The 25314-nt window shown below is 50.6% G+C and overlaps 7 protein-coding genes across 7 annotated transcripts; 2 read left to right on the top strand and 5 right to left on the bottom strand.

The window, feature by feature from the left end:
- Nucleotides 1-1996: 1996 nt before the first annotated feature.
- On the bottom strand, nt 1997-3557 carry A1O5_03883 (uncharacterized protein; the record flags this gene model as incomplete). The annotated part of the gene is made up of 2 exons (XM_007744493.1): nt 1997-3334; nt 3384-3557. The coding sequence occupies 2 exons, from the start codon at nt 3555-3557 to the stop codon at nt 1997-1999; spliced, it is 1512 nt and encodes a 503-aa protein (XP_007742683.1).
- A 755-nt stretch (nt 3558-4312) lies between these two features.
- On the top strand, nt 4313-4975 carry A1O5_03884 (uncharacterized protein; the record flags this gene model as incomplete). Its single annotated transcript, XM_007744494.1, has 2 exons — nt 4313-4720; nt 4784-4975. 2 exons carry the CDS (start codon nt 4313-4315, stop codon nt 4973-4975), a joined length of 600 nt encoding a protein of 199 aa, XP_007742684.1.
- Nucleotides 4976-6446: 1471 nt separating this feature from the next.
- A1O5_03885 (uncharacterized protein) lies at nt 6447-6863 on the bottom strand (the record flags this gene model as incomplete). The annotated part of the gene is made up of 2 exons (XM_007744495.1): nt 6447-6649; nt 6710-6863. Coding segments are annotated over 2 exons (357 nt in total), but the record flags the coding sequence as incomplete, so codon positions are not given.
- Nucleotides 6864-8234: 1371 nt separating this feature from the next.
- A1O5_03886 (uncharacterized protein) lies at nt 8235-10466 on the bottom strand (the record flags this gene model as incomplete). Its single annotated transcript, XM_007744496.1, has 8 exons — nt 8235-8459; nt 8610-8837; nt 8925-9054; nt 9166-9277; nt 9352-9498; nt 9584-9823; nt 9906-10010; nt 10088-10466. 8 exons carry the CDS (start codon nt 10464-10466, stop codon nt 8235-8237), a joined length of 1566 nt encoding a protein of 521 aa, XP_007742686.1.
- A 2161-nt stretch (nt 10467-12627) lies between these two features.
- On the top strand, nt 12628-13491 carry A1O5_03887 (uncharacterized protein; the record flags this gene model as incomplete). Its single annotated transcript, XM_007744497.1, has 2 exons — nt 12628-12826; nt 12887-13491. 2 exons carry the CDS (start codon nt 12628-12630, stop codon nt 13489-13491), a joined length of 804 nt encoding a protein of 267 aa, XP_007742687.1.
- A 1029-nt stretch (nt 13492-14520) lies between these two features.
- On the bottom strand, nt 14521-16639 carry A1O5_03888 (uncharacterized protein; the record flags this gene model as incomplete). Its single annotated transcript, XM_007744498.1, has 2 exons — nt 14521-16259; nt 16318-16639. 2 exons carry the CDS (start codon nt 16637-16639, stop codon nt 14521-14523), a joined length of 2061 nt encoding a protein of 686 aa, XP_007742688.1.
- Nucleotides 16640-22402: 5763 nt separating this feature from the next.
- A1O5_03889 (alpha-D-xyloside xylohydrolase) lies at nt 22403-24812 on the bottom strand (the record flags this gene model as incomplete). The annotated part of the gene is made up of 5 exons (XM_007744499.1): nt 22403-22884; nt 22975-23043; nt 23089-23661; nt 23865-23915; nt 23984-24812. The coding sequence occupies 5 exons, from the start codon at nt 24810-24812 to the stop codon at nt 22403-22405; spliced, it is 2004 nt and encodes a 667-aa protein (XP_007742689.1).
- Nucleotides 24813-25314: the final 502 nt, after the last annotated feature.

Below are 25314 nucleotides of genomic sequence, written 5' to 3' on the forward strand. Positions count from 1 at the left end.
TTGCAGAAACAGTCTGCTGGAAGCAACTTAGGCGCGACGGCCAGACGAATCGAAGAGAGGAGAGTGAACAAGCTCTTAGGGGGAGCCCACGACAACGAGAATGCTACATTTGACTGCGACAAATATGGAGTGCGAAAGTTAGTCGAGCTCATTGCATTCAAGGACACAAGGGAAGACAGGGCTGGCGAATAGGGTGATAGCAAGGCAAATCCAGAGCGGAGATTATCAGTCGAATTCCTTCGCAGCCTTGCAGCACGCTAGTGTCAGCTTGATCCCTGAAGCAATCAGTCAAGCTGGATTTAAGCGGCATCCTACAGTATGCCTTAAATTTGCATGGATCGGTAATCCTGAAATTAGAGTTCGTGGTCGACGGTTTGTCCGGGATACAGATGGTGTACTGTAATGGCTATCCCTGGACCGGGGGTATGATTAATATCATCCATCGTGCGGTTGATTAAGATTGCGAGTAAGCAGCCACCTGGGCCGCACGGGCTAGTGTGGGATGCAAAATGCCGGCAGATGTGCGGATATTTTCTTGTGGCCACACGATTGTCAAGCATTTTAGAATATGCACTGTTGCTGGATCGTGCCGGGTGGTGATATATTGCATGTTGATGCAATCGCTATGATGGTATCATCATTGCTTCGTCTGATTGGCCCCCATAATCGGCGGCCTTGGAAATACTGATAGCCTTGCAGTACGGCCATCTTTCATTTTATTTTGGGGGCAGAAGGCTTCTGAATGTGGACTCGAAACACTTGACAGCCTTGCAGCATTAGCGTGGACCTAGAGCACTATTGCATGCAGGACGAGACCTTTCTTTTGGTCCACATGTTCAGAGTGACAAAGGGACAATTATGCCGCGGAGCGTTGACAAAGGCGATATTTAAAGGACGTTCGTGAAAGTTAGAAGCCAATAGACCGTAATATTGTGTCGCCTTGGGCGAGTAAAGGTAATATACAACATGCAGTTTAGCTACAAGGCGTCCAAAACTCAGCAAACAATGCCGCGAACAAATCGGTACCAAAACCATACAGTTCAGGGATCTCGGCAGCTATATGCAATAACTAATCGACATCGAGTGAAGAGCACGATTCAATCTCAGCTGCGTGGTTGCTATTTTCAGCGTCTGGATGCAGTATCACCCCACCCCTCACATCCCGGGACGGTCGATATGCTGCTTCCGAGAGGGTCTTTCTACCCAAACACCCACATTCATGATGCAGTCGTCGGTATGGAGTAATACGTGATTGTACCCCAGCACAGGCGTGCAGCGTGGCGGGTTAACAAAGGATCAGGCTCTCCAAGTATCGGACCAAATTTCTCATTGCGCCAGAAGTGACGCTATGCTGGGACTGTAGAGCCGGTGGTGATTGCAAAAGTGCTCGAGGACGTTTTGTGATAGCTGTGCGGTAGTTGTAAGACGACTCGAATCGAATCGTCTCGTCATCGTTTGGTTTTCCTCCGGCTAAAGAGCTTCGACGCTGAGCAGAGAAACTCATCGATGGCTACACCAGCGGTTTTCTTGCTCGATTCCGGAACATTGATGTCCCAATTCTCTGCTTGAGTTGCCATACTTCCAACCACGCACTTTGTCTTCTCTCGGACTTGTGGAGTCATTATTGCTGTTCTGTGCTTCGACACTATATGTAGCCATAGATGCTCCAATTTCTCATGGGCGGCGGTCGAGTGTCCTTCGGCTGCGCAGAACATGCAGCCGTATTGGTAGTTGTCAGCCACATCACTTTGAGCCACAGTCAGCTAGGTAATTGCAACGGAGAGGGTGGCTTCTCTGTACTTACGATGAGGTGTCTGCCCTCCAGTGCGACTTTGCTAAAAACAGCCACCGATAGCGGATGCCATATTTTTGATTGAAAAGTATATGGTCAGGGAGAGCGTCGGCGTGGGGAGCTTTCGAGCGGAACTTGCACACTTTGCAAGCCCAGTGAATGATTGGCTCTTTCAAAGCCGCCGTGATTTGGACTTCAAGACCTTCATGCACCTTCACACAACACCAAGTCAGCGACCAGAATGAACAATTCCAACAGTGGCCGCACACCGCAAAGAGTACTCACCGCTTTGCGCATCTGCCATGCGCCTTTGCAAAAGCCATGATATCGATTGTGCATTGCAGGTCGCGACAGAGGAGCCCAAATATTGTCCATTCCCGGGCTGAGAGAAAACAGGGCTTCTGCATAGTCTGATTGCGTGCGAAACGCCAAATACTTGTCAGCGCCGCTAGCAGGAGTGGTTGGAGCAGATGCAATCGGCCGCATGGAAAACATCACTCCGAAGTCTTTCGTCACCACCTCTGGTGCTTCGAGAGCTCGCAACACATCTTCGGGCTTTTCAATGCGAGAAATGCGTGCCGAAAGTGGTGTTGCTGTCAAAGAAGGCGTAGGTGATGCATCTGAGGTGTGCAATGCAAGATCGGGAGTTCCTGTTCCGTAGTCGTGCTGCTCTATATCGGATGTTCGCAACTTCAGTTCAACGGTTGGAGGCTTTGGCTCCGGTGGTGGGATTGAGCGTAAAGGGTGCTGGTGCACGGCAATTCCACCGATTGGAGCTCTCTGAAGCTCGATAGACTTGGCCACTGATGCAGTTTTCATGATATGTAAGTGCTCAGAGCTTCGATCGCTTCCAAGGCCGGAATCACGTATCGAGACTTTGCTTGTGTCCTCGACTTCTAGGTCGTCTGAACTTTCTGGTTGTTGCTCCTGGTCTAGGCTTGAAATCGGTCGAGATACTAATGAATCGTTATCCGCCTGTTGACCTTGCAAATTAGTCACTTTAAGCGCCCGGCTTTCTGGTAATGGGAGCGACCCGCTCTTCTGGCTTGTTCGGAGAGCTGTTCCGTTATGTTGGCGGACAGTGAATGTACGATCGGGCAGCGTTCGTTGGAGAACCGATGGTGGTGGCGACTCCATGGCAGAGGGAAGCGAAGGGAATGATGTGTCGAATCTCTCCTGGCCCTCTGAAGGCTGCATGTTTGCATAGCTAAACAACAGGCTGGATGCGGAGGGAGTTGTCGCTTCAACGCTCTCCCTGCGGCTTTTGGGTTCAACCTGCATGCTAGCCATGATGCGCTGACAGAGCTGGTCCATGGCTCTTGTCGCATCTTTGCGGCCTGTCACCGATGATTCATGAAGAGCTGTGAAGTCCAATACTGCGTTGTCCACCGCCCGCGCGAGATTTAATGCTTGGATGATTTCTGATTGAATGCTGATGACCACTTCCTTGAGCGCCGGAATCGCAAGTGCGTCGCCAATCTCGAATGCACTCCCGAACTGTTGATGTCTGTTCTCGCAGTGCTTGCGGCATCTCGTCCCGCCCTACAACACATCATTATACTGCCATGAATGAAAGACACGCTCTACTGACCTCCACCAGTGACTTGTGCAAGATCTTGATCTCCAGCAGCTCCTCGAGCTCTCTGTCTTTCTTCCGTTTCTTCTTTTCCTTGCGCTCCTTTACAAACTCGAGCGTGTCTGCAGCGGCCTGGAAGGCAGACACAATCGCCCCCACAACCCTCAAAACTTCAGCGACAGACTCCATGGATTGAGTAAACCAACATCTCGATGCGACAAGAAGAATTGCGTGTTTACTACTGCCGTGCGGGAGTGCGAACAGCACCCTTGAGCCGAGGCAGCTCCAGACTGCTCGATCAGGCCGCAGCGGACGTTTCGTGGAAATTGATGGCGTTCAGGATCGCGCGTGGCCCCAAAATTGGCGTCCCCCACAAATGCAGCTGAATCCTGGGTCGGCACGCTAGCGTCAATGTCAACCATTGCCAGCAGCAACCCTTAACGCCATCACCGCGTACCCAGTACGCTCTCCATACCAGACAGCTCACTCCATTAGTGCTGCATTCTCTCTAAGGATAGGATCGAATAAGCAAATCTCGATTCGGTACCTACAATCCCTGGATCGAGCACTCGCACCTATCGCCGCCATGTAGCGCATCCTTTGCTCAAGCTAGTCTGTCTAATTCATGATGCGAGCCAGGCCGCCTATGCACCACCTTGTAGAGTTCCCGCGAGATGAAACAACTCTTATCAGGCATGATCAGTCGTGATCAGGCGTGACCAGGATTCGTGGTCTAGGACGGGTCGACTGCCACTCTGCTGTTGCTATTATTGTCGTTGCTCGTTAAGAGTCGACGAGGTGATCCGGTTCAGGATTCAGCATCTATGCTGTGCCTCGTTTTTCTTATTCTTGGTAGTGTGAAAGGTCGCCCAGGCCTTCTCCCTCACTGCTTGTTTGCCAATAAGCTTTCCTTGGATTGGTTTTTCTCTTCCTGATCAACTACCATGGAGTCCGAACGCAATATGACAAATATGGACAACAAACCCTACAGCGAACAGACTGTCTACGGAGGCGGATACTTTCCAGACGAACTTCCAACGCGACCTGCTCCTACACGGGCAGCTGCCAGATGGACAAAGCTGCGTGGATTCTTCACCTTCTCGCCGTATTCCTACAACTTCATCCATACGCCGGATGGGCAGGCGCGAGTTCGGCGTATTGTCATGATTGTTATTCTTGTGCTCCGCAGCGCCATATCCGCGTTGAGCATTGTATCAGCAGTAATCAACCGCAACGTGGCCGGAATCGTCATCTACAGTCTTCTGGCGATTTTGAGCTTGTGGTTCACGGCAACTTGTTTGGCAATCATTGGTAACGCCGCTGGAAATCGAAACTATTCTGGACAAGTCATTGTGAGTCACCCAAAGTCAATCAATTCCACAAGCGTAAAGCATGTTGGCTAACGACTGCGCTAGAAACGCTGGTATTTCGATATCTTCTTGGGAGTCTGTCTGCTTATCCATGCAGGACTGATTGTCGCTTGGTGCTTCGGACTCACGGGCTGGGTCTTGGAGGTAGCGGGAATTGGAATGTGGCTCGCCATTCTCGGAGTTGCTTTCATAGCGGGATGGGAGCCAAAGTCCTACTCATTGGTATGGGTCACTTGAAACGGGATCCGTCTCTAGCGATGTCGTCTCGACCATGGAGCAGCGTTCCAACCCGCCGGTACCACGCGGTGTCGACACCACTCTGAGCCCTGGTGTCGGTGTCGTCGATACAGCGTCGTCGACACCGCTCGGCTTTCCTAATGTAGTCAGTCCGATAAATATAGAGATAGAGTGCAATAGAGTAAAGAGTAGTGCTGCGGCATCTTTATGAAGGTGTTCACTACGAATGGTCTCTTCGTTTAGAGACGGTCGGCTCTCTCGTACGGCTTTTCGTTGTCCGGCTCCTAGGTACTAGCACTTTTTTATAAAGTTAGAGTGTCAGGAATGACTTAGCAGCGAGCTATCTAAGAAGTATATTATCGATTTATAGGCGTAGTGCGATATCGACTTCGAAGCTAAAGAGCTTTAAAGAGATGATCTACGATCCCGTACTATATATATATAGTCTTCTAATAGAGCTAATAGAGTATATTACGTAATCTAGTTTTATTCTTCTATAGATTCTTCTATATATTTAATGAGTGTAGTGAGTCGTACTTACGCGACCCGTGATCGATCGCCCTTAAGGCTATATCTAATACTAAAGTATTAGAGCTATCGTCGTATTATCTAACTAGATTAGATTTCTTAATAATAAATTCTTAATAGTATAAACTAAATATAAGGGACGTAAGTGTTACGGATTCGGCTAAACATCGGAAGGACGGACGCCTGATACAATCAGGCCACCAGCCAAGAGATGCGACTCGAGGAGTGCATCCTTATTACTAGCACACTCCCCGCATAGGAGGCGCACTCTTTCCTCTCTTACGCTTTGAGTCGTGTACAGTATCGACCATATACTATAGGGATATCTTAAATATACGCTTATCGTTAGATTCTGCCTACTTGCCAAGGAATCCCTAACAGTAAGATATAAATAGACTATATTACTAAGAATAATATAATTTAGTAAATAATATAAAATTAACTACGAAGAGAGTGTAACTATCTAGAGAAAGGAGTATAGCTATATATCTATATAGTCCTTCCGAATAAGGTAATATAGAATAATATACCGGTCTATTAGTATACTTTAGTTTAATATACTAGTAGTTTAGCTCTTTTCTATCCTAGGTTTTACGTGACGGGTTCATCCTCGTCTCTCGAGGCTACCTTGTGTTCGGTTGAGCTTCCTGTCTCGGCGCACCCCACGCTCCCGTGGCCTGCCCAAGGCTGTGTCTAACACTAATATAACGATGGAGAAGCCCCAGAACGCAGAGAAGATGGCCTGAAGACTCGCTTTGCTGATCGACAGCGGATAAGATTCCTTCATTGGAATGGTGAGGGCAACTTGCATAGCCGATAGTGCAAGAGAAAGGCACGCGAAGGCAAAGAAGAATGGTGTGATGCATTTGCTGAGGTAGACCTCGATCGACTAGTGCGGGACGTGGTAGAACAATCTTGAGGGTGCAAGGGTTGGCTGGAGGATTCGGACAAGCCAATTCAGCCGTGAGACTCGAAACTGGCGAAAGTGATAGCGCTTCGAAACCTCTTCATCATCAATGTCCCGGAAACGAGCAATAAATTCCGACCATCTGACCCAATCGATCTCTGCAGCAATAAGGTGATATTGCTTCGCTAATTTTAAGTCGAGAGGATGCCTGATTGAGAATGAATAGCTGCGCATGAAGCCTAGCGAAGTTGCACGATTGTAGGTCGAAAAACCATTGCTGCCTATGCTTGAATCGTTACTTCCTGAAGTCCTGCGCGATCCCCAGTGTTTGGTTCGGCTGCACAAATATGTTGACCAAAATTGATGATTGAACAGACAAGTTGGCACAGGCTTGGTGTAGATCTTACCATGATGGAATATGAGGTGCAGCTGGGGATCTTCAGCTGGAATAACGGAGATTGGCGATGGGTTGGACTTGCTGCCGCCATTCTACGACCGAACCATCACGACAGATGTCAAGCCCTCAGAACTGGAGGGATAGACGACGCCTCCCTGATGTTTCGCTCGTCACGTCGGAGTGATCTCTCACCCATCAAACTGGACTTCTTGCGACTACTACGACTTACGCGACAGTTTGAAGTTACCGACGTATGCGACAGGGTCGATGGACTCTTGGGTATCGGTACCCTCGATAAATGATCCCGAAAAGGGCAAGCTCTTCATGAAGCCCGATTGTCAAGTCACCACAGCTGAATTATGGAGAGACGTGGCCATCAAAATTTTGGCAGCTACCAACGACTTGTCACTTCTTTCCTGCATCCAGGATCGCACTGGTGATCTGGAGTCTGATTCCCGGTTGGCCTTCCTGGATCCCTCAGTGGACCATGTTTTCAGATTTACAATCTCCGACCAGTTAAGGCAGTCGAACGTGCCAAATCTCCACAGAGGACCTCCGATCGGTTTATCATGGAATCAGACTCAGACTCGAGCTGCCAAGACCAAGGAACCACCACCACCACCACCACCACCACCACCACCTACCGCCTGGTTGGCGAATGCTACGTGGAAGGACTGATGAAAGCCGAAGCCATTGAGTCCTTGGCCACGGGAGAGAGCCTACAAGGGCCCCTCCCACCGGATCTCATCTTGCAGACGATTCTCGGACAATGGCACTTTACAAAGGAGCGCGTGAAGGAGGCACAAGGGGAACTGAGAAGCGTTGCAACTCAGCAGCTGGAGAAGACGTGGTTCGATATAAGATGAAAGCTCTTCGGTTATGGAAGCGCTGAAGTTAATACTGAAGACGTTCTAGAGGAAACTGGATTGTTCACACTTGCCACCGCGCCTCGGCGGAGCAGCCCCGGTCGCCTGGACTGTCTACCGCCGACACAGAGTGGTAGAAGCCGTTATCAACATCCAACAGCACGGGCACAACAAGCAATGTAGCGGAGGTGTAGCGGAGGCTCGAATGTGGGAGGTAATACCAAGTCAGCAATAAGCGCCTTCTACATTCAGCACGCCAGTGTCAGACGCTCTGCTCTCATGATTCGATGCCCTTGCCCTTTTCCAGCATTTCACCGACTGAAACCGTCTCTGGAGATCGAGTGATGTCTGAAATCGCGGTGACGATGCTGCTGCTGCTGCTGCTGATGGATCGATAGACTCGTGAGAGGAAAAAGGAGGGCAAACATTCCGCCGGTTTCAAAGGAGGTCTTTCTTCCTTCCTTTCTTGTATAAGCTGCAAGCAAGCCATGTACGTACGCGGTATATACTGACTAGATAGCGAGCCACCAGCCACACACAAGACTACAACTACGTCTACGACTACAACTTTCCCAATGTCTCCTTCTTCAGCGTGAACAGGTTCCTCTTCCCATCATTACGGACCCGGCCCGTCCTTCCGATCTTCTCGTCCGGTCCGGACGAAAGCTGCTCTAACGTCTCCTCGTCGGCGTGATTGGCGATGAACCGGTGATCGGTGCTCTTCAGCCTGCCGACGATGTATGCTCGAAGGGGCGTGTTGTCGCGATTGAATTCAACCGTGTATGTCTGTGTTGTGCGAAAATGTCATATCAGCTACCAGCTCATTTCTGGCTCGTTCCGGAGCATTTCCCCCCCCCCCCTCTTCCTCTCTTTATATTTGACACGCAGAGCGTGCGCTGGAGAGCAAGAAATTTTAACGTATAATGTTGCACGTACCTCTATAACAGCTTCGTGTTCTCCTTCGACCTTTGCATCGACCTTGGGGACGGGAAGGTCGGTCACAAACTCCGGCAACGGGTCTCTGTCAGGGTATGGAAACCCGCCTCGCCGACGCGTCGTCGATAGGCATAGCACATGCTGGTAGGTCATGACACCGCCGTTCGCAAGGATTAGGCCGTGTCGACCTTTCCCTTTGCGCAATTGCCGTGTCATTTCTGTTATTGCCTGAGAGGAAGAGAAAAGAGGAGGAGAGAAAATGTCAGTAGCAGATCCCATAGTAATCTCTTCAGGAAGAATGTGGCAGAGACTTACATGCATGGAGTAGTTGTTCCCTGCACCTCCGAAGCTGGTCAGCCCTCCGAGGAGAGTTATCGGTTTCGTCCCATGCGTTATCGGCAGGTTCAGATGTGAAGCGGCTATTTTCGGGACGATTGGGAAACATCTGGGGCGAAATAATACGTGTCAGAGAGACAAACAGAGAGAGCGAGAGAGACAAAGTGTGAGAGAACGGCGGCGGCGGCGGCCACTAGCTATTGGCCGTTGGCGTACTTACGAATAGAAGTCGAAAAGGTCGATGTCTTCCTTGGTGAGACCCGATACACGTAGAGCTGCATCGATGGAACGTTCGATTGACGGACTCGTAAAATAGTTTGGTCGTTCCCAAACTGGGCAATCAAAGATCAGTAACTCCACCCCAGAAAATCAGTGGATTTTGTGCAAGGGCGGTTCAAGTACGCACAATGATTGCTATCCTGCGTCCCGGCGCCGCCGAGGGCGTATATCCACTTTTCCTTTGGAATGCCCAGTTCTTCGGCATACACCGTCGATGTCAAAATACATGCACCAGCCAGATTGATGGTGTTGAATGCATTCATAAGGAGTGGATCTAACATCGTCCCCTTGTCAGCAAACCAGGCTCGTCGCTCTCTCATCCTTCCCATTCTCCGTCGTGCGCGGCGGCGATAACTTACAAGGGAAGCAAATCATGCGGTTGCGCTTAGTGACCGTCCCGATGACCTCCTTCGTGGCTGCCGGCTTGCCGTAATTCCAAGCGTAAGGCTGTTTCTCTGCCACCTGGGCGAATTCGGCGTACAGCTGCGCCGACTCGTCATGGTTTTCCGCTATTGATTGGCCCCGGTGCGCACGGAAAGCGTTCTCGAAGAGTGGATAAATGTGGATGGGGGCTCCTATTGAGTGAATCGCGCCAATATCTTGGTAATTTGTGAGCATATCTGACAAAAAAAAACCCATAAACCAAAAAAGGTGAGTACAGCGTATGGAATCCTGGATTACCTTTCCCCAGATCTCTGCGTGTTGGAGTAAAAGGAGTATCAACTCTTTCCCTCGTCTTGGTCCATCCTGGCGGTGGCAACTTTTTGGTAGCAGCACACGCGGTCACTGTGCCAAAGGAGCGAAGCATTAGCATCTAGACTCGCTCTTGCTGGAACGAGGATCCAGTAGGATGTGTCTCTCACACGATGCCAAAGCCTCTCCACCAGTAACGACTGCGACCTTCGTCTGCCCGGCTGAAATCCTCCTCGCTGCCTGATCGAACAATTTGGCGGGCTTATTGCCACCGTGGTCACTGTAGAATCTATGCCGTGCATCGACCCCTAGTCTTCGGCCAATATCACCCGGTAGGTCGTCATATGGCCAAGTCCATGTGCGGACTACCTCGATGCTGTCGATGGCAGATTGGAGTTGCTGTCTCTTGTCTTGGGCGAGACCGGTGTCTTCCAGCGCGATGGCAATGGAGTTGAGAATAAGTGTCAATGGCTCTTGTGCATCGGCGACGGAGGTTGAACGGTTGACGAAGTCGCCAACGCCGACGACGATAGGAATCTGAGGCGACATGGCTGGGTGAGATTTGAATCTGATGCCGGTAACGCGACGAAAATCTCACTCTTTTTACTGACAACACAAAGTCAATCTTTAATGAAAACTTGATGCCAGTCTCACGACTCGCAGACATCGACCCATCCCAAGAGGTGGAGAAACGCCTGCGTTTGATTGGACATAGGGTTGGACTGCCGAAGCAACGCTGATGACAAGCCACAGTAAGCCGAGTCTGGCCGAGGTATGTATGTCCTCGAAGCATAAGAAGCCGGACGCCGTGCCGCTGTGGTTGGTAGCCCGGTACAGCGGCCGCGCTTGAGCTCGATTCGAGGTTCGGAGTGCTGCGGGTTCTAATTGCACCCGGATCGACGTCAAGCGCGAGATCAAAAGAGCCTCAGATATTCTCTAGCAACCTTCCTGCCAGCCTTGCATGCCCCAGCCTTCTATGCGTTCGGCTGTGGCGTTTTATTCGTATCTCGGATCATCATAAATCCGGATACTGCGAGGACAGGAATGCCAGCGAAAATTCCGTGATCGAACTTCTCAGGAAAGACCTCGTGAAAGTGTGGGTAGGAGCCTGGCCGGATCCAAGTCCGCAAAACGTAGATTTCCTCGACGAGGGAAACCGAAAACAAAGGCGGACAGTTAGCTAAACGGGATCAGTGGGCTCAGCATGGCCCCAGAGATTGAGACACACAAACGCAGGACGAGGCACTCCGTACTTTTGAGAACGATGAGAGTCTGTGAATCCTAGGCTCTCGGTTGCAGGCGGCCTTCCGTGCAGTTCACGCCTCAAGACATGGCAGCCCTAGGAATCACCTTCTCACAGACACCAGGTAACAAGCCTAGGTGATTTGCCGCCGACACTTCTTAAAGTTATATACCAGAATCGAATCCAAAATCCAAAACCTTCACTGAACACTTGCCACCTGAAGCTTCGGCATGCACATGGAGCCGAAAAGAGCCGTACTGAGATCAAGCATGAAGTTGGGCTCCACGATGGAATCTCGTTTTCAAGCAGAGGCCGTGACGGTATATCGTTTTACCTGGTGGCCCACTGGACTCTGCGTGAATACAAGTACCGAGGGAGATGCGGAGTCTCTGGCCAGTGCTGTGCATGTAGTTGATCGAGACAGATACGAATCCAAGATTACCGCGCGAGCTTTGACCCTCAAAAGCTCCGCCTGCAAGCATTCTGCTGGATCCAATGAAGCTGCAAACCTGCAGCTGGTTGATTGCCGAGAGATGCACCACCCAAAGCGGAGGGTGATTCCTTGAAGCTTGGGCGAGTGTCTGGCAGCAGCACCCTCCACTCTGCTTTTCCTTGTCGGTCCTACTACATCCGCTTGGAGGCTTTTATGCGATTTATTGCAATGATGTGGAGATTATCCTAGGCAAGCACATGTTGAAGGTGTTTTCAACAGGTTTTGAGACGCAGAAGACGAACTTGGCTTGCATAGGCATTCAGCTTCACGTTTTAGATCGAATTACCGTGCAGTGTCCCCTAGATATTGGCATATTCATTGCACACCTTGTCCATAGCTAGGGTTGGCAGTCGGCGATTGTTGAGGCTGATCCTTGTGAGAAATCCTCAAATACTTTTTGGGGCCCGGTACATCATCTTCATGGAGACTATATTGTTTCGTCTTCGTGTTCACCAGCGGCCTCAAGCGGGAGGAGAGCGCCGGAGAGCCACTCGAGTGAGTTCTCCGGTGGATATAGAATGCGTTTTCCAAGGCATTGACAGGGGGCCTGTGTAATACCGAAACATAAAATGCCGGTTAATAGTTTATGCGCCACCGGGAAGTCGACCCCTTGCAAGCTAATGGAGATCTCGCCTGCATGGAGATCTTGTGGAGATTTTACCGGCAGATTTTGATGCCTATGCGGAGAAGCTGGATGGGATTTTCGCACTTTCAATTCTTGATTGCGGTGCCCAGCTCCAGGGACCAGGAACCCTCTTCATACTTTAGCCGTGAGATCCATTGCCACTATGCCCGTTCACTTGTGGGGGTCGCCTCCACGTCCGGTCAACGGAGCCGTTCCGTGCTTGTTGGGATCTCGTCATATAAGCATCGGATTCTCTTGGGCTTTGACATATTCAAATCTCACGGTTTGAAGGTTCGATCTTTTGCTAGTTTTTGCCGGATTGTTGTGGTCTTTGAGCATTAAACAAAACATGGCCGACGAAAGCAGCATGGATGATTCGCTTGAGCTCTTCAAGAGAAGAAGCCGTATGGCTCGATGGCGACAATATTTGGCGGAGGATGCGAACAAGGAGTGGGGAGATTTGATCTTGATTGTCGCGTGCTTCATATCCGGCCTTGTTGATAGTGCGGTCTTCAACGTCTGGAGCTGCTTCGTGAGCATGCAAACTGGTCAGTTGTCCAGGTATGCGTAGCGGTCAAAAATGTGGTTGCTGATATGCTGGGCTGCAGGAAACACCGTTTATGCCGGTCTGGGAATGTCTGGTCAACCTTTAAGTCAGCCATATCGCTGGGTCAAATCTGGCACCGCCATCCTCAGTTTCTGCTTGGGAACCTTTTTCTTCAGCCGAGTCTGTCGTTTCTTGGGTCCGCTTCGCCGAGGCACTCTAAGCGGCTCGTGCTTCTTTCAAGCTCTGCTCTGCTTTATCAGTGGGGTGCTTGTGGTCAGCGATGTTGTCCCCAACGATGCCGGCGATCAGCTACCCTACAACTACATCGTCCTGCTTCCTCTGGGGCTCCTCTCATTCCAATCGGCTGGCCAAATCGTGATGAGTAGGATGCTGTCGTACAACGAACTGCCGACAGTCGTCCTGACAAGCACATACTGCGATTTGATGTTCGACCCGACCCTATTTACGGCACCCATCACTCAGAATCCGAAGCGCAACCGCAGATTTGTGTCCGCCGTAGCGCTCCTCCTAGGCGCTGGACTCGGAGGTGCCTTGACTGAGGGTGGAGACATTTCTAACCCACTATGGATTGCAGGAGGCACCAAAGTTGTGATGGCCGTGGTATGGCTCTTTTGGAGAGCGGAGGGATCAATCCGGCTGGAGTGAACCAGTCATTTCTAGCGACCAGTGGCGGTTGCGAGTTGCAGGCGAGGAAATCCCATCTGTGTTCATGACCGAATGGCAACGAGGACTTTGAGCGGCGGAAAGATCGAACCTCATGTATATATTGTTTTCAAGTAAGAGAAACGGGTTTGTTGATCATTCCGTCAGCAACGATCAACCGCAGCGCAGGCCGAGAAGCGCAGCTCCACAGAAGTATGCTGCCGCACGTGATGAGGCGGATAATCATATTGTTCCGAGAAAAAGGGGTAAAAGGGGTAGGAAGGGCAAGGAAGGGGCTACAATCGGAAACCCATACTCGGTACTGGGTATTACCTCGTAGTCCCTACGTGGTGATTATTCCTCTGCTTTTTGACTTGCCGTGAATACGTTTTTCCGTCGCTTCTCGATCTTCAACATTCGACGCTCTTGGCAGGTGCTGTTACGGATTCCGAGATTGACCGGTGGAGCTGACCGCAAATGGGCTGGAAAACATGGCCTTATCGCTCGCATGTCCGTGGCGAAATGCCATCCACCTCGCGGTGTGTGGAGAAAACCGGATCAGGCTGGTGGGCTCAGCTGCTGGCGGTGAAATTGCGGCGACGGCTAAATGTTACCACAGGGGGAGTTGAGTTCTGAGAATAGTGGACCAAAAGTTTCGATAAAATGGCATCTGCTGATAGATATCTTGCATCCACAAGGGCCTCATATAACAGAAGCTTCTTCTCTTCTGCTGGTCCAGACTATACAAAAACAACGCCTTTTGGCAGGTCGCATCGCAGCACTCTATGTGCTCTGCCCTTCTCTGTCTTCCACAGAAGCAAGTCGAGGTCAGCGCTATCGGCTCCCACTGCGGCTGCCTGTACCCATCTTATGCCTTTGCGCATCATGTTCGTCGCCATATAATCGTCATCATTCATACACTCGTACACTCAAAACCGAGCCGGTACCCTGACCCATCACTCGCAAAGACAACATTCAAAACAACAAGTTGAGGCAAAGACCTGCTCCTCTTTCAAAGAGCATGCTGGGGTATTACATCTTCTCACGATGAGTGATAGTTGTGTTCTCCTCGCTGCTGCTCTCCGTCTTGACGACGACCTCGCAGATTTCATGGTCTTGTCTGGAGGCGACCACAGCGTCCTTGACGGTGCGGAACACCCTGACGCAGGTCACTTTCGAGGTGTCCATTGAGTCGTCTCCATCCAACAAGGTCCATCCCGCTCGCTCAAAGCGCTGTCTGGTCGTGTCATTGAGGGCAACGAACCGCACCTCGGTGCCATCACCGGCGTAGTGTCTCAGCTCTGCAAAGAAGTTCTTCAGGCCCACGACACCGCTGGTGTCGAAGTAATTGACCTTTGAAAAGTCAAGGACTACAACATTGATCGGCGGTAAGCTGGCTCCCTGGGTCTTGGCCTTCCTGCGCAGCCGTGCGATGCGTTTCTCTGCCTCGACGGACCAGTTCCGCTCAGCCTCCTCGCCGTTGCGGCTGTTATATTCGGGAGCATGGTATGTTTGGATGACGTCCAAAATATTGGTCTTGACCCTCTGGATGTTGGGGAAAAAGAAGGACTCTTCGAAGCGGAAGACGCGGGTGTCCGGAGGAATGTGGGGTGGCATTCCGCGTGCAGCATCCAATGACGCCGCAAGTTCCGAACGCGAGTCTGCTCCGACTGTCTGAATCTGCTTGAAGACTTGGCGGAGCAAGACATATACGACATTGAATCCCACGGCGCTAGCGATCCCAATTTCGGTGGAGGTGAACAGCGAAACCCAGAATGCAACCATTGCTGCGACAAAGTCCGCAAATGAGGTTTTCCAGAAATGGTAGTAAGTGCTTGGTTTGCCGATGAGTGGCCAGATAGCCGTGATGACAATGGCAGCAAGTGTGGCTTTCGGGATCCAATACAAGGCTCCAGTCATCTTGTAGATGGAGAGAACAATGACACCGGTGGTGACCAGGCCAGAAAGAGGAGATTTGACATTGCATTGGGAGTTGACGGCCGTTCGGGACATGGCCCCACCAACACCCATGACTGTGAAGAAACTGTTGAAGATGTTTGTCACACCCAGGTAGCAAAGCTCTTGACTGGGATCTATGACATAGTTGTTCCTCAGGCCAAAGGCCCGAGAAATTCCAAGGTGCTCGATGGAGGCACCCAGAAAAGCGGCGATGCTGCGACTGACAACTTTTCCAAAGAGAGCCGAGTCCACAGCCTTGGGAGTATGTATGCTGAGAGACGGGACCTTGCTGACATCGAATAGGTATTCTTTACTATCCCGACCCTTGTTGACGGCGTAGCTGATGCCGGTGAACAAAAGAAGAGCGATGAAAGCCCGAGTGATGGACAAGAACCATATGATCTTGTTCTTGCTTCCCCATCTCTCACCAGCCTTTTGCAAGGCGACCAGAAGAATGATGCCGGCAAATCCGACACCTGCAGCACGACCATTGCAGGTACCGAAATTGGTCAGGATATCATGGATCTGGTTAGCGGTACCACTGCCCACATTGCCCTCGCCGATGAGATTGGCGACTTGACCGAGACCAATGGTAATGGCAACAGCGGAGATGAAGCCTGTGAGCACTGGGTAGGAAATGAAGTCGAGGAGAAAACCCAACTTCAAGACGCCGAGGCCGGCCATGTAGACGCCCATGGAGAGTGCAACCGCGGATGATATTGCCTCTGGGGTATACCCTTCCTTTTTAAGATCGTCCACGACTTGTGCGGTCATCAAACCGATCAATGAAGTTGGTCCAGTTGAGACATCTGCTACAGTGTAAGTAGGCCATTTTTCCCTTTCAAAAGGTAATTCAGGAGATCACTGCACCTTTTGACGTGCCCATAATGGCGTAGATAACCGCAGGCGCCCAACAGGACATGAGACCATATTGCACCGGGATTTTGGCGATTTTGGCGTAGGCAAGACCTTGGGGAATCAACATGAGCGACAGGGTCAAGCCAGCCACAAAATCGGTCAGCAGCCACCGATAATTGTATCGAGGCAGCCATCCAATGATGGGGGCCTTCTCAACGACATATCTTCCAGCTACTTCTGGCGCAGCACGCAAGCCCTGAATACCATAACGGATAACCCGGTTCCAGGTAACATCAGTCTTGAAGTCATTCTTCACCCTCTCATAGATCTGCATTGTGATAGCAGTCCTTAGAACAAAGATTGGAGCGGCAATTCAGTATGGAGGAAGGCGGAAGCAGACGAAGGAAGGAGCAGATTGTCGAGAATGATATTGAACAGGATTGAAGGAGGCTTTTGATAAGCTGGGGAAAGAGGCCGGGAATATAATCAATATGCATGTCAGGATGTGACAGAAGACAGCCCCTTGTCATGCAGGATAACCCGGCAAACCCATGTCGTGTTGGCTGGTGTTTGTGATGTTCTTTCGTTGTTCGTTTAAATGTATGCTGCATTGGCCAGTCGCTAATCAGGGTATTATGTGCTTGGTCTAGAAACGAACAAGATGTGAAGAGCTAGCGGGGAGCTGCCGCGGAAGGCACCACTGGGATGTTGAGTGTGAGGGTGAATTGTGGGAGAGTGTAAGAAAAGGACAGAAGATCGGAGAGTGAGTTTGTTCGGGGCCCAAGGGGAAAACGTGGGTGAGCGGCGTTGCTAAGCAGGATTGGCGGTGGAGCTTAACAGCCTAGCGGACCCACTAGTGCCACGCTAGAGACCCACTAGTACGGAGTAGGTGTTGTTGCAGGGTATAGTATCAACCAATCACATGGTGTGGGATACCCCAATGGCACATCTGCAATGCGGGGGTGGAGACTGTAATTGGAGGAAACAGTTGCGCCTCTCATCAACGCCCTTTACCCATTCCAACCCCCCCCAAAAGCTGAACAACCCCAGTCCAAGCCCAGTAGCAACTGTCCTCGTATTCTATTTCGTCACGAACACTCTTACCACGTACGCTTAAACCATCTCCCGAACCGCTATTCCAAACTCTGCCACTTCTTTTACGCCTTTCAACTATTGCATGAGCCAAGGCACTCCTCTGCCTTGCAATTTGCCTACCAAGCTTGACACCGGGCTACTTTCAGATATAATAGATCCCCCCCCGAAACGCTGCGCCCCGCGTGGCAAGTTCCCCGGGAGACCTCGTTTTCGCAACCAGATCCGGGGTCTGGGGATTGTTTGCGAAGAGGAACAATTTCCTGGGGAATTCACACACGCTCGCGTGGTGGCTTTGTTCAGAGACCAGCTGTTGTCAATACAGCATCAATACCATAAATCCCGTAAGGGCTTCAGCTCGGGAAAACAAATAGGCTGTATCTAGAGGGTTCCTAGAGAGCAGACTTATCGACGCCCTCTTCCGAACCGCCAACATGCCCAGCCGGTGCCGGTCGCCTCTCACTTCGGTTATGAGATCCCTGATCTAAATTGGACGTCAATATCTGCAACCCTCTGCCGTGTTCCGCATCTTGAGAGAGACACACAATCCTTGATCGGTGCTCCGCCCCTTCAGAAAGCTCGTATGACCACCTCGAGTAGAGAGCTCCTCTTCTAGACCGTGGGCCGGTACTCGGTAGTTCAGCACCGTAATCGGCGGTCCCAGACGGGTTCCTTCAGGTCCAATAAGAGCCTACACATATCTTACCCCGTTATAGCTCCAGGGTAGCCTGTGGCAACATGCATACACCCAGAACAGACAGACCCAGTATGATCCCTAGTCTCAGGCAGTGAGCATGATCCGAGGCAGGGACTGTGGCGATGACAGTCCCTGTCAATGTGGCCGACTCGTTAAGTCACAGAGCTGTGAAGGAAAGGTCTTTGGAGTAGAGAAAACGATTTATCCCGACCTTTATATTCATATCCAGACGCTGGGTCGGGGACGTTCGGGCTAATAGTTATCACAGTCTGGACCACGGCATCAACACCGGAGATGAGAACGGCTATTCCCCCCTTCATCGGACACCGACAAATTTTCGTAGCACGTCCAATCTTGTCTTTTTGATATTGATAAAGAAAGCAGATAGCACTTGGTTTGCTGGGAACCTGTGACATGCAATGCCTCTGTTCGAGGGTCGAGCCTGTGAGGAAGCAGCAACCCACATTAGAAGGAGTGAAGGGCAATGATCGTCCTCCCGCCGACCACAGCACCAAGCAGCTTCGAGGATAGACACCAATGTTCCCACACCGGTCCATTCCAGAGAGTCCGATGCTGTTCTCTTCGAACGGTACCAGACTGCAAGAACTTGCGCAGTCGCATCCGCATGAGAGTACCGTCATTCGAAGTCACTTGATCTGCTGGGTGAATATTTAGCCAAAAGCACGCTCGTCGCCCACAAGGCAGGTCCCTAGATTCAAGGATGCGTGGACACACACTTCTCAGCTGAGAATTCCTCTTAGTGTAAAATGAATGTGTTGAATGCTCCAGGATTCTGGAGCATGCGGAGCCCCAGCTCACGGAAAACGGCAACCATGTCACAGGCTAAAGCCCATTCGTCATTTTGTCGCAAAGATAACGTACCTGTGGCTAGCCTGGATGATTTCAGCGAGAACTTGCGATCTGGCCTGTCAAACTCTTGCCACCCACCTCGTGCCGGCTGGGCAATTTGATCAGCCGGCAGGCGGCTCTCGAGCGCATCTAATATGGGTGGCGCACTAGTGCTCAGAGGGCACGAGTATCCAGAAACCACATGGCCGATGTCGCGAAATGCCTTGTCAGATATCTCGGATCATACGACCTTACTTCATCTCAAGCAACAACATGTCCTCGAGTGGAGGCGACGACCAACCCAACTTCTCCGAGGTTTCAGGATCTCTGTAGAGCTTGTCGTAATGGATCTTGATCGAGTGATTGACGTTCTGGCGACACAACGAGGCATGAAAAGTTGCCACTCTGCTGACGATGGCCGAGGTCTCTCGGGGCGAGAAGCATCTAGTCCAGAACTGACCTCCACCAGCCGTTCAGCCCGGCGTCTCCTTCGAACATCCTATCCTGGAGTTCAGTAACACTTGCTGTAAAAAGATCTCTCCACCACAAAGGCCATCTTTCGGTTAATGAATCAACCAAGAGCTTCAAGCTGGAGACTGAGGAAGAGTCGCGGAAGTCGCAGAATCACCGTCGTGTCTCTATACGGCCAGTGTGTGTGACTGCGTCTTTGGATTCTGGCGTGCGTGGGGTTCGATTAACCCGGAATCTAGATTTGTAATTTTCATCTCTTTGGTCAAAGTACTTGCGGCAGCGGATCGTGTGGCAAGTGACTTGTCTGCCCTCAAGGGCCCCTGGTCTTGGGCCGGCCATGCCATGCTGGGCGGCTCCGTTGTTGCTTCCGGCTACCAAAGTCAGAGACTTTCTCAGGTTGAGTGATCATGGGCCGACCAACCTTCATTGTCATCCTGTATCTGAGTAAGAGCAGTCAGTGACCCTGGCTCGCACCTTCGAGTTGCTGCTACGTTTGGCCTTCGTTAATTATGACCTGGAGGAAGGGCATCTAAATTTCATTGTCGCAGCTATGAGCAGATGTCTCAGTCTGTAAATTTCGTTCCATTGTGCGTGTCGCAGGCTCATCCACAGAAAACCGTGGAGAGGAATGTAGACGAAGTTAAGTAGGCGCTAAAGAAAAGGTTAGCCATATTTGTACTGATGCTATTGATTACGCCGTTAAGCTTATTGATTTGGGTACGGGGTGAACCAATCACAAGTCATGTAGCTTTTATTGATATGTTTCTATGCTCACAAGGAGCCACAGCCCGGAAGTGACGAGTTCTGTCAGACTGATTCACTTCAAACCAGATCGAACTCCAAATACAATGGTGTCAAGGCAATAAGAAAAAGCAAAACGTACCGCCTGAATCATTATCCTAAACATTTTCGTGATTCACCAAATAAACAATGCCCGACAGCGAGCAGCATCTGTATGAGTCTTCAAAACAGAATTTGCAGGAAAATCATGTATTGAGAGGAACGAACTGTCTCGAAAAATGAAGACAGACGATGTCTTTGCAGTCGCCGGTAAAATAATTACAGCCGAATAGCTCGGAGAATGGCCTTTGATGCGGCTCAAAGATCTCGCAGACAGCCGTCGGTATCGGTACAGTAATTTCTGGGGAGATTGCTCTGACAGACACAAGGAAAAAGGTCAGTCGGTTGCAATATACTCGCAGAGTTGAGCTTGCTAGCTAGAGTATTTACAAATCCTGTATGGAGATCTTCATTGAAAAATGGGGTAAGTCGAAGATCAATGGTGGAAGATTGCATTCTCCGTCTTTGAAGGTCAAGTCAGGACTGTGGCCGTCTACCAGTCACCACGTGCTCTCATTTTGTCATGCAAACTTTGCCAATGATAGACAAGCCTCAAGTCGACTGCACTCAAGACTCCTTGGACTTTGCATTGGACCTGGGTTTCTTTGAAGGGCAGGCAATGTCCTAGGCGAAGACGTCGCTTGAGAATTTGCTATACCAGAAGTCAAAGCACAATGCAAGGCGTCTTTTCTCAGAGACAGTGTCCTGTAGCATTTTCCACTTTACGCGAACAGATATTCCGCAAACTGAAAGCACTCTGTGGTTGCTCAGTGTCAGAGCGCAGGTTGTTCGAATATCAGATCGATCTACACATGAGACCTTCAAACCATAAGCGGCACCTGTTTTGAGACTTTAGAAAGCTTCTCAAGACCAAACCGACTTGAGCACATTCTTTCACACCGAGAATCCAATGACGAGTTCGACAGGGGGTCCTCGACACCGCCATCTATAGAATAAAGATTGAATAACCTGGACAGGGATGGTGGAATGATCTTGCTAGTGCGGCGTGTGATTCAGACCTGAAGTTAATGTTCGTCATCCGGACTGCGCTGCTCGTGTTTTGAGTTGATACCCCGAATCACGACAGCATAGGCTGATGTCGTCTCAAATACTGGGCGGCCAAACGGCCTCATGGCTGAATTCTCCGGCGCGAGGAAACAGTTGTCGATAGGTTGCCGTTGGACGATGCCAACAACCCAACGTGGCCGTCCGAGAGGTCCCTGATAAAACCGAAGATAGGTTCTGGGGAAATGGTGTTGAAAACCAAGGGATGGTCTAATGCCTGCTGTGATCTCAATGCTTGCTGGCCAAGGCTGCTCTGAGCTCTTCAGCCTCAAAATTCAACACTGCAAAATGCTCGTAGATGCTGCGATGGCTAGGCACACTCCGAAACGCAACCTCTGTGATTCCTTCTTCCTCTCGGAGAACACGGCCGGTCGAAGGAGCCTAATTGGGAGACTTGACGCGTACTGCAAGAAGGAGAGATTTGATCGCTGCAGACTGAAGACGACGATCATATGGGGTGTAGGTTCATCAAACCATGAGGCAAACTATGAGAGAGGTTTCTAGTGGATGGAGAGATCGTTCGCCAGCGACTGCATGCCGGTACGCCAAAGCGCACTTGTTTGGCTGGACGCCAGCCTCTGACAGCTTATGTACGTTGCCTCATTCTGGAAGCGAAGCGCAGAGCTAGATTCATAACAGTGTATGCTGCGAGATCGACTCGGCAGATGTGGAGATGGATGCCCGAAAGCTCCCCTCGACCTTCCCGAGTCTTTCCGATCAACCGCTTTCCGAATGTGCCCCGGTTCCACGAATCTAAAACTGCTACAGCTAGGATATGCTCAAAGATCAGTTCGCGGCTCGGATCGTCTCTTATCCTAGCACTTTTTGCTGCGAGCCATCTTTGCGGGGGGGGGAACGTGGTTTGATTCCGCTTCGGATCTTCATATTTATGGACCCCCTTTTCAACGTCAGCCTTGTACACCATTTGACGTAAATGACAACAAGGCTGATCGGATTATGTACCTCGACATTTAGAGCGATCTAGGACATCTAGCACTCGAATAATTCATACTGCCGTTAGCCCGCTAGAAAGGACCGGATTACTCTTTGTTTCTGACGCTGCCAGTCAAGTCAGCCCCATTTTCAAACCCTCTCAAAAACAGGCATCACGGCTAGCGGGCAATCCACTTCCACCTTCTTTCCTCCCTCAAGGACCTGCACATCCTGAACCTCTCCATCATCAAATCTCTTCCACTTGGTGCCTCTGGGCAGATACACTTCTCTCCTTGTCATCCCTTTATACATAACTGGCGCCACAAGATACTTGTGTCCAAACATGTATTGGTCCTCCACTTCCCAACACTCTTTATCGTCAGGAAACTCGAGAAACAATGTCCTAATCACCGGCATCCCCTTGTTGTGTGCTTGTGCCATGAGGTCGCGGATATATGGACGAAGTCTCTCGCGCAGGAAAAGATATTTTTTCATGATCTGGTAGCACTCTTCCCCGTAGCACCATATTTCATTGGGGGCGCCAGAGAGGCAGGTAGCGCCGCCGGTAGTGCCGTGTTGAGGCTGCTTTGGTTCCCGATCACCGTGAAGGCGAAAGACGGGGCAGAAGCAGCCTATGTTGTGGAAAATATAATCAGCATCATCAGGAGATATGTGGAAGCGTAGACCGGGTTCGTTGGAAGCCCAGCTTCTGAGTCACTCACCGTATTGGAACCATCTAGCGCAGAGCTCACGGAATTCAGGGTGTTTAGGATTTCCTCCATGGAAGCCGCCTTGACGGAGTCAGCATAGTTTATAGAGCAACGGTCGCAGAGTACACTCGCCAATGTCCGTAGTCCACCACGGGATACCCGCAATTCCAACATTCAAGCCCGCCGCAAACTGGTCTCGAAAGCTCTCCCAGCTGCTCGCAATATCACCACTCCACAACAATGTCCCAAACTTCTGACTTCCGGCCCAAGCACAACGGATGAGATTACATACATCCTGCTGCTTGCCATCTTTCACCATTCCTTCATAGAAAGTCTTTGCATATTCCACCGGATACGCATTCCCTGTACTCAATACGCTTCCACTATAGTACCGATAAATATCAAAGTCATAGGCACTGTACTCTGGCTCTGCCTCGTCAAGCCAGAAAAGTTTCACCCCCTTATCATAATAATTCTTCTTGACTGTCTTCCAAACAAAGTCTCTCGTCGCCGGATTCGTGAAATCAGCGTGGACGGTCTCCCCTTGAAAGTCCATTGAGATCCGCAGTCCCCGGTCCTGTCGTATCAGAAGTCCGTTTTCCAGCATGTGGTCGTAATTTTCGGACCGCTTGTCGACTGTAGGCCAGATGGAAATGAGGAGCTCAATATTCATCGACTGAAGCTCCTTGATCATGTCGTCTGTAATGCAAAGTATCACGACATTTCGTCAGAGCTGCATTCTTCCACCTTGATAGCAGGGCCTTTTTCAGGAACAGAGTGAGGTGAAGGAGAGCCGAATTGGACTTTGATGGCTGAGGAAGGAGGGGGAAAGTGGAACTCGGGCGCTGACTCCGACGCCGACTCCTTCCACGTTGATAACAGTCTTCGCATGGCAGACTCACCGGGGTCTTTCCAGTAAGTGGGGTCGAACTTCCATTCTCCTTGTTTTGGCCCTGTTGTATCGCGTCAGTCACCCGTGGGAGGGAGGCCACGTGCTAAGAAATCACAGGTGGGAGCATACAGTGAAAGAAGTCCACCACAATGACATCGAGCGGCAAATTGCGTCTTCGGTACTCTCGTGCAACATTCAGAAGTTCTTCTTGAGTTTGATATCTCAACTTGCACTGCCAGAAGCCTAGTCCGTATTCTGGCATCATTGGCACCTTGCCGGTGATGTCCGCATAAGTTTCGATGATCTGAGCGGGAGTGTCACAAGACACAACCCAATAATCAAGCACCCTCGTGGAATAGGCCTCGAAGCTCATGGTGTTCTTGCCCAGGACAGCTCTGCCGACGGCTGGGTTGTTCCAAAGCATGCCGTATCCTAGGTTCGAGAGCATGAAAGGAACGCTTGCTTGAGAATTGCGCTGGGCCATTTCAAGGTCAAGCCCCTTCAGGTCAAGAAACGGTTGCTGATACTGGCCCATGCCATAGATCTTCTCATTCCGGTCGACGGATTCCAAACGGTAGGTCAGATGGTAGTCACCGCCCAGCAAAGGCTTGAACTCCCGTGCCTCAATCATCAAGGCGCTGCATTTTGGATCCTCGACATCGGAACGGTTGCGCTGATATTCTTCAAGTAGTAGCTCGCCTTTGGTGTTCTTGATGACGATTTTGCCCCGTGAAGAAACCGTGGCGCAAATGTTGCCATTGTTAATTGATGCATGGCCGTCCTGCATAGAAATCGAAACATTGGTCTTCGGGGGTGTAACAGTCAAGGCCCAATTTTCCGACGGCAGAGTATGAAACTTGGTGGCCCGAACCCGAAGGGCATTGGGACCCCAGGCTTCGATCTGAACATGTTCGGAATCGTAGGTATAGTGCAGAGCATCATCTTTGGAGAGTAACATGGTTGGAATACCTCGGGCAAGTTATCTCAATGCGTTTGAGCTTCGTGACAAGCCGCAAGTTCACCTTTCGACCTCGTACCTCTGAAGAATGTGCTGAAGTTCCCCCGCCAGATCCGAGCTAAAAGAACAGAGGGTTGTAGTTTCCTACCGTGTGGAGTGGCTATGCAGCACATAAAGTTGCCTGATCAGCCACGGAACTTCTCGAATAAGTTATCCCGCCCGGCTGAATTGCGGAGATGGGTCTGTGATATCAGGCACATTTCGGATGGGCCATCAGTTCCGCCCATGGTCACCGTTACCTTTTACGACTCGGATTCTTCGTAGTAGTCTTCTTGGTATCCTCCCGGTCCTCAGTGCATAACCCCAAATTGTGAGCTGTGAAGAGGGTGTGATACAACGCATAAACAGCAAGATGCGCCGAGACACCGCGCCGCCGAGCCAGGACCGGAGTGGCGGGTTCCATTCGAGCATTGGAATGGTCATTTGATCTCCAGAATGAGAA

This window comes from Cladophialophora psammophila (assembly GCF_000585535.1).
Source record: "Cladophialophora psammophila CBS 110553 chromosome Unknown aczJe-supercont1.5, whole genome shotgun sequence".
Taxonomy (NCBI): domain Eukaryota; kingdom Fungi; phylum Ascomycota; class Eurotiomycetes; order Chaetothyriales; family Herpotrichiellaceae; genus Cladophialophora; species Cladophialophora psammophila.